Raw genomic sequence first — 15,098 nt, 5'->3', positions numbered from 1 at the left:
TTATGCCATTTTGGCTTAATGAAAGATTTCATAGGAACTCTATACTTTTGGAAAGCAATTTCATGACTTTCTCACTTATGAATGAATGTGGAGAAATCTAAATATTAGCAAACCAAATTCAACAATATATAAAAATGATATAACAATATTACATTTATTCTAGAGATGCACGATTGGCTTAACATTAATCAATGTCATTCACCACATCAACAAAATAAGGGAGAAAAGTCATATTAATAGATGCACAAAAATTGATAAAATTAAGCACTGACTCATGATAATAAATAAATAAATAAACAAACAAACAAACAAACAAACAACCCTTAGCAAACTAGGAATAAAAAGATAATGCCTAAATCTGATAGTTTTTGCCAAAATGATGGATGGGGAAAGGTACCATTCTTCAATTTGCTTTACCCTTGTGATATTTATTTATTTATTTAAAAAAATTGTTTTTAACGTTTATTTATTATTGAGAGACAGAGAGACACAGAGCGTGAACAGGGGAGGGGTAGAGATCGGGGGAGACATAGAATCTGAAGTAGGCTCCAGGCTCTGAGCTGTCAGCACAGAGCCTGATGCGGGGCTTGAACTCACAAACTGTGAGATCATGACCTGAGCTGAAGTCAGTCGCTTAACCAACTGAGCCACCCCGGCGCCCCATATTTATTTATTTATTTTAAAAATGTTTTATTTATTTTTGAAAGAGAGAGAGAGCGAGCACGAGCGAGGGAGGGGCAGAGAGAGGGAGACACAGAATCCGAAATAGGCTCCAGGCTCTGAGCTGTCAACACAGAGCCCGATGTGGGGCTCAAACCCATGAACTATGAGATCATGACCTGAGCCCGAAGTTGGACATTTAACTGACTGAGCCACCCAGGCGCCCCAACTATTGTAATTAAAAAAAAAATTCTTTTAATGTTTACTTATTTTTGAGAGAGAGTGCAAACAGGGGAGGGGCAGAGAATGAGGGAGACAGAGAATCCAAAGCAGGCTCTGCAATGTCAGTTCAAAGCTCAATGCAGGGCTTGAATTTATGAACCATGAGATCATGACCTGAGCCTGTTGGTTGCTTAACCAACTGAGCCACCCACGTGCTTCTATCCTTATAATTTTTAGAGTTGAGATTCCTTTCATGTTTGTCAGTCACTTAGGGCTCCTCTTTGGTGAATTACTTCGTCATATCTTTTGTCTAATTTTCTTTGAGTTGAGTGTATTTTTCTTTTTAAAAAAAAAAAAAATTTTTTTTTTAACGTTTATTTATTTTTGAAACAGAGAGAGACAGAGCATGAATGGGGGAGGGTCAGAGAGAGGGAGACACAGAATCTGAAACAGGCTCCAGGCTCTGAGCTGTCAGCACAGAGCCGGACGCGGGGCTCGAACTCACAGACCGCGAAATCATGACCTGAGCCGAAGTCGGCCGCTTAACCGACTGAGCCACCCAGGTGCCCCGAGTGTATTTTTCTTATACATTTTAGACATAAAATTTTAGAGTGATGAATTCTGAATACTAATCCTTTTATATGCATGACAAATATTTTTTTCCAGTTTATGCCTCTTATTTTGTTATTTTAAAGTTTTATTAAAAAATTTTTTTTAATGCTTATTTATTTTTGAGAGAGAGAGACAGAGAGACAGTGTGAGCAGGGGGAGAGGGAGAGAGAGAGGGAGACACAGAATCTAAAGCAGGCTCCAGGCTCTGAGCTGTTCGCACAGAGCTCCACGGGCTTGAACTCACAAACCATGAGATCATGATCTGAGCTGAAGTCAGTTAACCAACTGAGCTATCCAGGCACCCCTTAAAGTTTTAAATCTATTTATTTATGTATGTGAATGAGTAGTATGTTCACATGAATCAAAAATGCAGAAAATACAAAAGAGCATACAGTGAAAAGTTTTTCTCCCACTCTTGTTCTTTCATTCCTGTTCCTCTCTCCAGAGGCATTTTGCTTTCTTTTTTAAAGAACTTTGTTCATAATGCCATTTGTTGTACAGACATTTAAAGTTTTAATGTAGTTAAATATATCAATTTTTTCTTTGTGGATTGTGCTTTTTATGCCTTGTTTAAGACATTTCCTCTGTCTCATTTATTCTTTGCTCTTTTCTAAACTTTTTAAAGTTTGACTTTTTAAAAAAATTTTTTTTTTTTTAACGTTTATTTATTTTTGAGACAGAGAGAGACAGAGCATGAACGGGGGAGGGTCAGAGAGAGAGGGAGACACAGAATCCGAAACAGGCTCCAGGCTCTGCGTGGTCAGCACAGAGCCCGACGCGGGGTTCGAACTCACGGACAGCGAGATCATGACCTGAGCCGAAGTCGGCTGCCCAACCGACTGAGCCACCCAGGCGCCCCAAGTTTGACTTTTTATATTTAGATCTTTGTTCTGTCTGGAATTTGTCTTTTGTGTATGATGTGAGGTAGGGATCATCCTCTCCATATTATAAAACTACTTGTCTTATACTCTTACGTTATGTGATTGTTTTGTCTAATACAATTTTCAGTGTGATGCGGAACTACTGTTGAGTTTCAAGTACACATTGGCAAATACAATGAACTGGTCCAGTTTTTAATTTCTGTTTTGTTCCTACTTGCAGATGAGTGCTTAGAGTCCTGATAAGTACTGCCTTTCAGGCCCCATAATATGCCCTTGTATCCTCTAACATGTCTGGAATTTGTGTAGGCTGTGATGGGGCAGGGAAAGGAAGGTTCCTTTGTCATAACAAACAAGGAGAAAGCTTTTTTCCTGTCTCTTCGATTTACCAATGCCTCATCAGAAGCTTTCAGCACTTATGTAAGAAATTAAATTTTTTTCTTGAACTTGAGCAAACTTAGACTTTGTTTTAAAATAAGATACCATAGAGTAGGAAGTTGTTTTTGCTTAAATGTAGTATTTTTTTGTTAGTCCTAGAAATCTCTTAAGTTCTTAATGTGTCCCTTGATATTCTTACCTTTGTATTGTGATATTGTTGTATTCTGCAGAAAGGGATTAGTGGGCTGTGTGATATGGGGGTAATTAAAAAAATGTATCCCACTGTATCTGTCTTTTCCACCTCTCATCTTCCATTTTACTTCTTTTTTAACCATTTCTCTCTCTTACATCCTGTCTTACCAGATGCACCTCTCAGAAAAAGTGAGGAAGAGGAAACAAAAAAGTAGGTTAAAGACATTAAAGTAGGGCAGAACAAGAGTGAATGATCATGAGAAGGAAGGGGAGGAAAAGCAGAAGGAGAAAAGAGGAGATTGCTTATTTGTGACCTGTGTGTTAGGACTCCAAGGGAATTTTTCTGGTATTCTTTGTGAGTAGGTAGGGGCAGCCTTGAATTACTTATTCTTCTACGAGTTCTACCTGTTTAGGAGGGGGCACACTTGGGGGCTAATGGCCAGGCAGGAAGGACGCTGTTGACAAACTGTGTAGCTAGGGCTTTGTGCTTCTAGTTCCTTTCTCGCATGTGTATGTGATCCAGTTTAGTGCTGGAGGGTCATCTGTGATGGAAATTTTAGAATTTTAACCGAGTATTTCTCTGGATATTAATAAACTAAAGATCTGAAAGTTATATGTCTGTATGTGGTTCTACTTCAGGGATATAATGGATGCTATTCATGTATATATACATGTTAGAACTAATTTGATCTGAAATCTGTTTTTCAGAATTAAAAGGAGTGTGCAATCTGTAAAATGATAGTTTAGCCTCAGTAAATTATAAGAATCTTTTCAGTGCTGATACATTTCATGATTTTTTCTGGCTGTCTCAGAGTAGTGATTTCTGATTGGCAGTGATTATAAACAGTAGTTTTATATTGACTATTGGTTCTTAACTGAAATAAGCTGACATTAAAAAAAAAGAGGTTTTGCCAATGGTTACTTTTGATTTTAATTGGCTTCTCATCATTGGCATATTTACAGGGAAAATAACCTTTCTTTGTGTGTAAAAAGGTTGAAGAGATAAGCAGGTTAAGGTATCTTTCTTTACTGACTCTTTGGCTTGAGAATACGCATAATTTAAAATTTTTACATGAATTCTTATATTGTCATTCCAGACAAAAGAAAGAATTAGTAGCCACCAATTGAAGATTTGGGCTGTTGATTGAAGTTATGTGATAATTTTTGAAGGAAGTAGTGACAAACTTTGAAGTTTTCCCATGCCTTGTTTTCATTATGCCATTGTTAAAAATTATCCAGGTAGTGTTGACAAAGTGGATTATAGATCACTAATATTTAATATTTAGAGTTTTATTTTTCCTTCAACAGTATTTTGTTACCTAGGATGTTGTGGAAGACTTTAAGTTGTGATTTTTTTAATTTATTTTTTTATTGTGGGAATGTTTGTATGTGTCAGGTGGATTTTGACTTCGCCTGGCAGACGTGATGACTTGTCCTTTCTGGCTTGTGTTCTACTCTTTGGTTATATAGTAGATGCCTTTATATAATAACGGTTAGAACAAGCCATTAGAGATAATTGGTAATGGATACAAACAAGTGTTGTTGTGTCTGCTATCAGAGGTGGAATCACGTGAAGTACAAAGGAGTATAGTAGTTAGGTATTAGAAAACAATGAATAGGGAAGAAAATATTTCCTGAGAGTCAAAGGAACTTTGCCAGGAGTACAGCCTGAGTAATGTAGGAGTGGAAAACCAGCTAAGATCAGGGGCCCACAGAACATATCAGCTTAGTATTATTTAGTGACAGAAAAGTGAAATTAGGAGCAAGATGTAGAAGTTTGCCAAGTGCCCTAGAGAGAAGAAACTGTCTGAACAAAGGTTGGACTTAGATGACGGGCAGAGGCATCTAGGATGGATTTTATTTTATTTTATTTTTGAGAGAGACAGAGTATGTGTGGGGGAGGGAGAGAGAAAGAGGGAGAGTCTTAAGCAGGCCCTGTGCCGTCAGCGCAGAGCCCATGAGGGGCTCGAACTCATGAACCGTGAGATCATGACCTGAGCCAAAATCAAGAGTTGGACCCTTAACTGATTGAGCCACTCAGGCACCCTAGAGTTGAAGGATTGTAAAATAAAACTTATTTCTTAGAGCACACCTGGGTGGCTTGGTTGAGTATCTGACTCTTGATTTCAGCTCAGGTCATGATGTCACGGTTTGTGAATTTGAGTCCTGCGTGGAATCTCTGCTGATAGTGCAGGACCTGCTTGAGACTTTACCTCTTCCTCTCTTTCTGCCTCTCTCTCTCAAAATAAATAAAAACCAAAACAAAACAAACAAAAAAACCCCACAAGCCTATTTCTGGACCTGGGTAAGGTGGAATTAATTTATTTTATATACCTGTAAAGGTGAAGGCTTTTCATTCTGGGGAAGGCTTTCCGATTATGAGGAATAGAATCCAAGGGCAGCTGACTCAGTTAAAGGGAGCTGATTATTAGAAAATGCCTGTATAGGGACCCAGGAACCAAAGAACCCTATGGGTAGAGTAAATGTCTCCAAAATGTCTACTACACTATTTAGATGTAGTTTTAGCTCTTTTATAGTTTTATGCTTACTATCATGTGTTTCTGTGGCATTGGAGACTGGCCTAAATGTGGTACTGTGAACAGTTGGGATGATGCATGGGAAATAGTATAATTTTTTTTTATGTTTATTTATTTTGAGAGAGAGAGACAGCATGAGTAGAGGAGGGACAGAGAGGGACACACAGAATCCGAAGCAGGCTCCAGGTTCCAAGCTGTTAGCACAGAGCCCGATGTGGGGCTTGAACCCACAAACTGTGAGATCGTGACCCGAGCTGAAATTGAATGCTTAACCCACTGAGCCACCCAGGTGCCCCGGTGTCTTTTCTTTTTCAATTTAATTTAATTTGTTAGAGTGTTTTATTTATCTTGAGAGAGAGAGAGAGCGAGCATGCACACATGTGTGCAAGCTGAGGAGGGACAGAGAGAGAGAATCCCAAGCAGACCCTGGACTGTCTGCATAGAACCTGACGTAGGGTTCGATCTCAAGAATCGTGAGATCATGACCTGAGCAGAAATCAAGAGTTGGATGCTTAATCGACTGAGCCACCCAGGAGCCCCTTGGTGTCTTTTTATCAAATGAAATTACACGGGGCGCCTGGGTGGCTCAGTTGGTTAAGTGTCTGATTTCGGCTCAGGTCATGATCTTGCGGTTGTGGGTTTGAGCCTTGCGTTGGGCTGTGTGCTGACAGCTCAGAGCCTTGGAGCCTGCTTCGGATTCCATGTCTCCCTCTCCCTCTGGCTCTCCCCTACTCACAATCTGCCTCTCTCTCTCTCTCTCTCAAAAATAAACATTAAAGAAAAATTGTTTTGAATGAAATTCCTAAGTATCTGCGTGGGTATAACCTAAACAGCAACAAGCTCAAATTGTCTTCTTTTGTACAGTCAGCAGATTAAGGATTAGGTTTTTCAAAAGACCAATATGTAGATTAACCCACAGAAAGAGTGAATAATTATATGGCTTAGAGAGGATGAGAAGCATGCAGAAATGATCCCCCTAACGAGTCTTCTGTTTCATTTTTTTCAGTGATGCTATCTGTAATTTTGTTATCTGCAATGATTCTTCCCTTCGAGGGCAGCCCATTATCTTCAATCCTGATTTTTTTGTGGAGAAACTCCGACATGAGAAACCTGAGGTGTTCACCGAGTTGGTGGTCAGCAATATCACGAGGCTCATCGACTTACCTGGAACTGAGTTGGCTCAGCTCATGGGGGAAGTGGACCTTAAATTGCCTGGTGGGGCCAGCCCAGCACCGGGATTCTTCCGGTCTCTGATGTCTCTCAAGCGGAAGGGTAGGGGATGTGTCTGTGAAGGGTGGGCAGGTCTCAGCTGCTCCCTGGGCTTTATTCCTAACATCTGCACATTCACTGAGTTGCTGTTATTTAAAGTATTTTTTGGTCATTTTTCTCATTTTCATAAGTAGTAAAATTTTAAGTAATAGTAATAAAAAATTTTAAAAAATAGATAAAGTAAGTATATCAGTCCCTGAGAGAGATGACATGATTTAGTTTAGGCAGTTGTCAGAGGCACCTTGATTTTCATGCCCTATGACATAGCTGAAGAGTAAAGAATGAACATTAAAAATAATTTTTTTTAATGGTTATTTATTTTTGAGAGAGAGAGAGAGAGAGAGAGAGAGAGACCATGCAAGCGGGAGAGAGGCAGAGAGAGAGGGAGACAGAATCCAAAGCAGGCTCCAGGCTCTGAGCTGTCAGCACAGAGCCCGACATGGGGCTTGAACCCACAGACGGTGAGACCATGACCTGATCCGAAGTTGGACGCTTAACCGACTGAACCACCCAGGCGCCCCAAGAATGAACATTTTTTATTGCAGTTCTCAAATGTTTTCATTCTATGGAATGCTTTGATAAGGCATTATCAAAGAGCTATGAGTCACCCAAAATAAAAGCCTCCCTAGAAAATAAATTGTAGCACTACTTTCGATAAGATACTAAGAGGTACTATTTCATTTTATTAAACATAAGAAAATCATTTAAGGTAGAGAAAAATGTTTAAACATGACAATAGATTAGACCCTATACTCTAGTGGATAGTCTGTCATACTTTGACAATCATGGCTCTAAGTTCTATTTTTTATTTTTAAGCTAATTATCAACATGCTAAGTATTGTTACTTAAGAAGATAGTTTTTGCCTTCAGGGAACCTACAGTTTAATCTTAAACATGCAGAGTTGATTGAGAGTTGTTGCATTTTTGGGGGCACTAACAGCTTTAAGGTTTTTGTTTACTGAACCTGTGAAAACATTTGCTGGATTGTTATGTAGGATGCTTGAGTGGTTTTAAGAATGATGATTTTTTACTATTTGTGGAAAATATAGCCCTGTCCTGTTATATGTTTTTTTAGAAAAAGGAGTGGTATTTGGATCCCCATTGACGGAAGAAGGCATTGCCCAGATATACCAACTGATTGAGTATCTACACAAAAGTAAGACTACTCAGGATTTTGTTGTTCTGTGTTAATGAAGAGTTGTCAGTTTTGTATGAACTTCCTTGAGTTAGTAGGTGCTAATGAACATAAGACACTAACCAATTATAATTTTAGGTGGCATGTTTCTAAATATATTTCTTCTTAAATTTCTTTTCAGAGAGAATTTGTTTTAAAAAATTTTTAATATTTATTCATTTTTTGAGAGATAAAGAGTGTGAGTGGGGGAAGAGCAGAAACAGAGGGGGACCCAGAATCTGAAGCAGGCTCCAGGCTCTGAGCTGTCAGTACAGAGCCTGACGCGGGGCTTGAATTCACAAACTGCGAGATCATGACTGAGCTGAAGTCAGAGCTTAACCGACTGAGCCACATGGGAGCCCCTTGGCACCCCTATTTATGACTTATTTATGTGGGGCACTGTGGTAGGAGCTAGAGCAGAGGTTGTAAACCGATAATGTAAGGACTTGCATCCTCTATGTTCATGTGTTGTTTGCTTGGCAAAGTATTAAAATAAAAATAAAATTAGTTACTGGTGGAAGTCCAGGTTTTCAAAATTCTTTTGGTATAGGAAGATCTAGCATCCTGGGGCCCCCACTTGGATACAATCAACTGGAGCACAGCTATGTGCTCTCCAGTTTGTTTTGGTTCCTATTCATTCATTTACTGTTACCTGCCCGCCCTTGTAGGCATTTGAACTTGAGCCCCTGAATTAGGAGGCTATACAAAGATAAATATATACCTCAGCTGAAAATATGAACTTTTATACTTCTTCTAGATCAGACCAAAACTATAATTCCGCCCCCCTCCCCCCCTTTTAAATCCTCTTAAGTTAGCTTAGAACCTAGTTGGCAGGGGAGAACAGTTTAGTTGCGATGATCCTAAGCTTCTGGGAATCTCAGACTGAAGGGTGATCTGACGGGTTAGAGTTCTAATTTCTGGGACAGTGCAGAGACTCCAAATTCATTTTGGGCTGGGAAACCATTTACAGGGGCAACACACTTCCACAGATGAATTCAGCACCTCTAAACAAAGTCTGGGATGGCCAAAGGGAAGGGGACTTCTGGAAGATTTGGCTTTCTTCCCACTTATTTTTCAAGCTCATTCTAATCATTGTTCAGGTTAAATTCAGTCTCCAGATGGACCTGAGGCAGACCATGTCCAGGTGCTCAGGGATGTTCAGATAAGTCTCCTCAAGGGCCAGTAGATTCTAAACTTCTCTGGGAAAATGGTGGTGGTGGTGGTGGGGTAATCTCCTTCAAGATGTTTATAAAGGGTCCTTCAAGCGTAAAGTAGTCTTCTAGATCAATTGTTTTAATTGTAATTTCTCTTTTTGCTTCCTTTTTGCCTGTCTTCTGTTCTTTTTCCATGCTAAACAGACTTGAGAGTAGAGGGTTTGTTTAGAGTACCAGGGAATAGTGTCCGACAGCAGATTTTAAGAGATGCTCTCAATAATGGAACTGATATTGACTTGGAATCAGGGGAGTTTCATTCAAATGATGTTGCTACCTTGCTGAAGATGTTTCTAGGAGAGTTACCTGAGCCGCTGCTGACTCATAAACATTTCCATGCACACCTCAAAATTGCTGGTGAGTATAGGAGGTGAGAAGGAGATGTAAATGAATACATTTCTTTTAGTTGAGTAAAGTTGTTTGGAATTTTCTGTTGTTTGTAACCCACAGTAATACTTCCGCCAAAATTGGTTAAGAATTCATGGTATTTGGGGCTCTCTGGGTGGTATTGGCCAGTTTAGTTTTAATCAGGTGTTTTTCTTGCTAAATCAGCTTCTTTGAAAATAAAATCCGGATTTGATTTATTTTTGTATCTCTGATAGATCCTAGCATTGTGCTTTGAACATTTTAGTTGCTCAATAAATGAATGCTTTTCATTGGATTGATTCACATACCTGAGATGGTTATAGGTTTGCTATATTTACCTTGGCTTGAGACATTTGCTGATATTAAGTATTATTATGCCTCAGTTGAGATCATCTCTAATCTAGGAGACTTGTTTTTTGAAAATAATTTTGTTCTCTAAATAGGCAATACATTCACATGGTTCAAAATTCAAAAGATTTAAAAGTATAGAGTGAAAAGCCTCTCTCCTGCCCCTGTCCCCCAGTACCCAGATTTTCTTCCTGGAGGCAGCCATTGCTATTGATTTCTTATGTATCCTTCCAGAGGTATTTTATACATTTACAAACAAATACTTACATATATTCTTTTTCTCTCTTTTAGGTATTGGTAGTGGTAGGGTATTATATACATGGTTCTGTGGTTTGCTTTTTTCACTTGATATATCTTGGAGGATGTTCCATTTTCAGCGCATATTTACCTCATTCTCTTTTATGCCTGTATGGTAGGGAATTCATTCTTGAATTGCACAGCTGTTAGGCTGCTATAGGCTCTAAGCGCACATGACATCAAAATCTATACTGCACTTACTTGATTTTCTGCCCTTGGGTATTTTCCTCTTTCTTTTAATTTTAAGTAAAATATAAGATTATTTTTTCTGTGGAATAATTTTTACTACTTAAAAAACTAGCTTTGAATTTCTAACCTCTAATTAAGATTAGATTTTCTTTTTAGCACTCTCAGGACATTCAGGTTATACAAATGAGTAAATGTTATTAAAACGTTGTATAACTTTATAATTATTTTGGAGAGAAATAAACTGGGATCTTGAAAAAGATATGGAAAATATTGGTACGTTTTTTATAAGTGTTAATATGAAGAATGTTCGTTCCGTTTACTTTGAGTTAATTTAGTGCCATACTTGAAATCCTCCGCTCCGCCACCCGTGACTCGCACTTCTTTGCAATCATATTGAGGTGTGGCACAGTTGTAGCATTTGATATGCCTTGCTGATAACTGGAAGGTGTTTTTGTTTTTGGTTTCATATTAACAAGGAATAGTTTCTAGAAATAATACCTGCCTTTCCTAAACTTGGATTCATTATTGAAGTTAAATAGTTTAAACAACATACTAACTATTTTTGGGTCTATATGATTTATATCCAAATGGTTATTTGTATTGTTTGAAATTCTGATTATCCAGGGGACTGTTTTTATTGATAACCTATGCAGCCTCTTAGGGGAGAAACAGTGATTCGGATGTCATGAGGAGCTCCTAGATTATCCTGTTATCAGGGCATAATTCACTCTCATATTTCTTTCCCTGTGTGAGGAAAAGTGAAGAGGGTGGCATTATCAAAGATCTTTTTGGACATGTTTTCATCTCTCTGTATAGCTAAGAATATATACCTAGGAGTAGAATTGCCAGGTCATATGGTAACGATATGTTTAGCTTTTTGAGGAACTGACAAACTGTTTTCCAAAGTGTACCCTTTTCCATTCCCACCAGCAATGTAGGAGGGTTTAATTTTCTCAGCATTTTTGCCAACACTTGTTATTTTCAGTTTTTTGGGTTATAGCCATACGAGGAGGTATGAAGTAGTGTCTCATTGTGGTTTTAATTTACATCGCACTGATAGCAAATAAAACAGAGTATACAAGTGCTTATTGGCCATTCGTATATCTTCTTTGGAGGACGTTTATTCAAATCTTTTGCCCATTTAAACCATAAGAGACTCTTAAATACAGAGAACAAACTGAGGGTTGATGGGGGGTGGGGGAGAGGGGAAAATGGGTGATGGGCATTGAAGAGGGCACTTGGGATGAGCACTGGGTGTTGTATGTAAGCCAATTTGACAATAAATTATATCAAAAAAAAACCCCAAATCTTTTGCCCATTTAAAAATTTTGGTCTTTTTATTATTGAACTGTATTGACACTATTTGTTATTATATTTTGCTCTAAGTTCTGTTTATGCCTGATTCTTTTTTTCTTCTTTTCTTTTAAGTTTATTATTTTGAGAGGGAGATAATGAATGGGGGAGAGGGGCAGAGAGAGAGAGAGGGAGAGAGAGGATCCCAAGCAGGCTCTCCACAGTCAGCACAGAGCCCAACGTTGGACTCGAACTCAGAAATTGTGAGATCATGACCTGAGCCCAAATCAAGAGTCGGACGCTTAACCGACTGAGCCACCCAGGCGCCCCTTTCTTCTTCTTCTTCTTTTTTTTTTAATTTTTAAAATGTTTACTTATTTTTGAGAGAGAGACAGAATGTGAGCTGGGGAGGGGCAGAGAGAGAAAGGGAGACACAGAATGTGAAGCAGGCTGCAGGCTCCAGGCTCTGAGCTGTCAGCACAGAGCTCGATGCAATGCTGGAACCCACGAACTAGAGATCGTGACCTGAGCTGAAGTTGGACGCTTAACTGACTGAGCCCCCCATGCACCACATCTTTCTTCTCATTTTGATTGGAGTTCAGGGGAGGATAATAGTAGACATGTTGATTTTTCTTGCTTGTATTTTCTCCCTCCTTTGCAATCGTTTCTTTTGTCCTCAAGATTTGATGCAGTTTGATGATAAAGGAAACAAGACCGATGTACCAGATAAGGAGCGGCAAATTGAGGCTCTCCAGTTGCTCTTCCTCATTCTCCCTCCACCTAATCGTAACTTGCTGAAGTTATTGCTTGATCTCCTGTACCAGACAGCAAAGAAACAAGACAAGAATAAGATGTCTGCTTATAACCTTGCCCTTATGTTTGCACCCCATGTCCTGTGGCCGAAAAATGTGAGTGTTGAGGGGACGAACAAAGAGTGCTTGGTTTTCTTGGGCTGGTCCTAATCCTCTGGCTGTATCTTGGTGAGGTTATCAAGGGTCCAAGGTCTACTCTTCAGCTTTACAAGGTTAGGGACATACTTTATTAATTCATTTAAGAGTCATCTAACATGAGGGGCCAATTCCTGTTAACCTCATGTGTAAATCAATCTCTGATAAAGCTGAAAGACATTTATTAGTGGAAGCTTTTAGTGGAAAATTATAGCTACTAACTAAAATAGAATATTTGTTTTGGCTGGTCAATATATATGCCTTCTTGAGAAATCAAATTGATATCTGAAGATTGAATGGCATAAATTTAGACTAGAGCCATACAATTTTACTGGATAATGTCACTAAGCCCTCAGGTAAGATGATAGAGCAATCCTTCCTTGTCCTAACCCTTCTATTTTCTGTAGATATGCTCTCCTTGGATAAAGCTGAATGTGTTTTTTTATTACTGAGACCATGGCTTTCTCAGTGACTTACATGAGAAATAAATTATTAAATGTGTTTTGAACTAATTTTTGACCTGGAGGTGTACAGCTTTCTATTCCTGCACATTCATAATATAAGTTTTATTGCATGTTGGAATTGGGAGCCAGAACACTTGGGTTAGAAGCTGCAAACCAGCTATGTTATCTGTGTCCTTTACCCTTGTTATGCTTAGGCTGTTCCTCTGTAAACTGGGCGTAAATTAGTATTTTATCACTTACAAGGTTTTGGAAGATAATAGAAGTAGATAGGATGATAGGATATGGTGATTTATAAAAGGTTTTTGGGATTATAAGAAATGAGAAAAGGAGGGTTAAGGAGAGCACTTGTGGATGCTGATTGGCTCAGTTGGTAGAGTGTACGACTCTTGATCCTGGGGTTGTGAGTGCCAGCCCCACCCGTGTTGGACTCCTTGGGCTCATAGAGTTTACTTTATTTATTTATTTATTTATTTAATTTTTAAAAAAAAATGTTTATTTATTTTTGAGACAGAGAGAGACAGAGCATGAACGGGGGAGGGTCAGAGAGAGGGAGACATAGAATCTGAAACAGGCTCTGAGCTGTCAGCACAGAGCCCGACGCGGGGCTCGAACTCATGGACCGAGAGATCATGACCTGAGCTGAAGTCGGCCGCTTAACCGACTGAGCCACCCAGGCGCCCCTCATAGAGTTTACTTAAAAAAAAAAAAAAAAAAAGGAGAACAGTTGTGTGGAACATTTTACCTAACAAGTAACTAGTGAAAAAATGTAATGTTCCAGGCTAAGAAGAACCCCACCCCACACAAAGGTGGGGGTGGGGTAAGAAGAAAAGGACACACTAACATTTGTCCATATTAAGGAGATCAAGCCTCCTAATGAGTTTTTTGTTGTTTTTTTTTTTTTAAGTTTATTTATTTAGAAAGAGAGTGCAAGCAGGGGAGGGGCAGAGAGAGAGAGAGAGAGAGAGAGAATGAGAATCTCGAGCAGGCTCTGTGAGAACCTGATGTGGGGGCTCAAACCCATGAACTGTGAGATCATGACCTGAACCGAAATCAAGAGTTGGATGCTTAACTGACTGAGCCACCCAGGTGCCCCCTAATGAAAAATTTTAATAATTAAAAAAATTATTTTTATTTATTTTGAGAGAGAGAGAGTGCGAGCAAATGGGGGAGGGTCAGAGAGAGAGAGAGAGAGAGAGCAAGTGGAGGGGGGGGCAGTGAGAGAGGTAGAGAGAGAATCTCAAGCAGGCTCTGCACTGCCCTCACAGAGCCCAATTCGGGGCTCGATGTCACAAACTGTGACATAATGACCTGAGCTGAAATCAGGAGTTGGTCACTTAACTGACTGAGCCACCCAGGTGCTGCAATGAAAGAATTTTAGAACCAGTCAATTGATCTCATGAAAAAAGAGTGAGTAATCTGTGTCTATAAAGAGAAATGCTGGGGCACCTGGGTGGCTCAGTTGGTTAAATGTCCAACTTTGGCTTGGGTCATGGTCTCATTGTTCTTGAGTTTGAGTCCCACATCAGTCTCTCTGCTGTCAGTGCAGAGCCTGCTTTGGTTCCTCTGTCCCCTTCCATCTCTGCCCCTGCCCTGCTCGTGTGCTTTCTCTTTCTCTCTCTCTCTCAAAAATAAACATTAAAAAAAAGAAATATTAAGAGATCTTGGTTAAAGCAAACCTATTAAGTAACAAAGATGCCTGTTGAGGATGAGGGCTTTGGGGTAGTAGAGATGGATACTCAAGTGCTTAAAAAAGAGGAGAAATAAGAGAATCAATGACCATTTGCATTTTTAAGAAACAGATGTTACCTTTGGTATCAATTAGTAGTGATGGTTTTCTTTCACCTTTGGAGAAACTCCAGTTTCTCTGAAGAGGCGGTGTCCCTGGTAGTCTGTATAGATTCTGTTCTTCCTGCCCATTTTGAATCCTAGACTAGATTTTCTTTATTAACACCGCTTGCGTGTATAATTCTCTAGCAGAATTAGGAAATAAAGATTGGTTCTCATAGGTTCTTGTTGAGTTCAGGGACACATGGTTTCTCCTAGGTTATATGTCCAATCCAG

General features: G+C 39.2%; 1 protein-coding gene and 1 long non-coding RNA gene across 4 annotated transcripts in view; one reads left to right on the top strand and one right to left on the bottom strand.

Annotated features, from left to right (window-relative positions):
• ARHGAP19 (Rho GTPase activating protein 19) overlaps positions 1-15,098 on the top strand; it is a 74,357-nt gene that overhangs the window by 28,303 nt on the left and 30,956 nt on the right. For all 3 annotated transcript variants that reach the window (XM_042908470.1, XM_042908471.1, XM_042908473.1), the window contains exons 2-5: positions 6,486-6,751; positions 7,824-7,904; positions 9,281-9,490; positions 12,308-12,534. In XM_042908470.1, the coding sequence (XP_042764404.1) occupies positions 6,486-6,751; positions 7,824-7,904; positions 9,281-9,490; positions 12,308-12,534 (784 nt within the window). The remainder of the gene's footprint in view (positions 1-6,485; positions 6,752-7,823; positions 7,905-9,280; positions 9,491-12,307; positions 12,535-15,098) is intronic.
• LOC122202187 overlaps positions 1-15,098 on the bottom strand; it is a 37,762-nt gene that overhangs the window by 2,049 nt on the left and 20,615 nt on the right. The gene's annotated exons all lie outside the window — the stretch shown is intronic.

This window comes from Panthera leo, chromosome D2 (genome assembly GCF_018350215.1).
Source record: "Panthera leo isolate Ple1 chromosome D2, P.leo_Ple1_pat1.1, whole genome shotgun sequence".
Taxonomy (NCBI): Eukaryota; Metazoa; Chordata; class Mammalia; order Carnivora; family Felidae; genus Panthera; species Panthera leo.
This window is presented reverse-complemented; position numbering and strand designations above follow the sequence as displayed.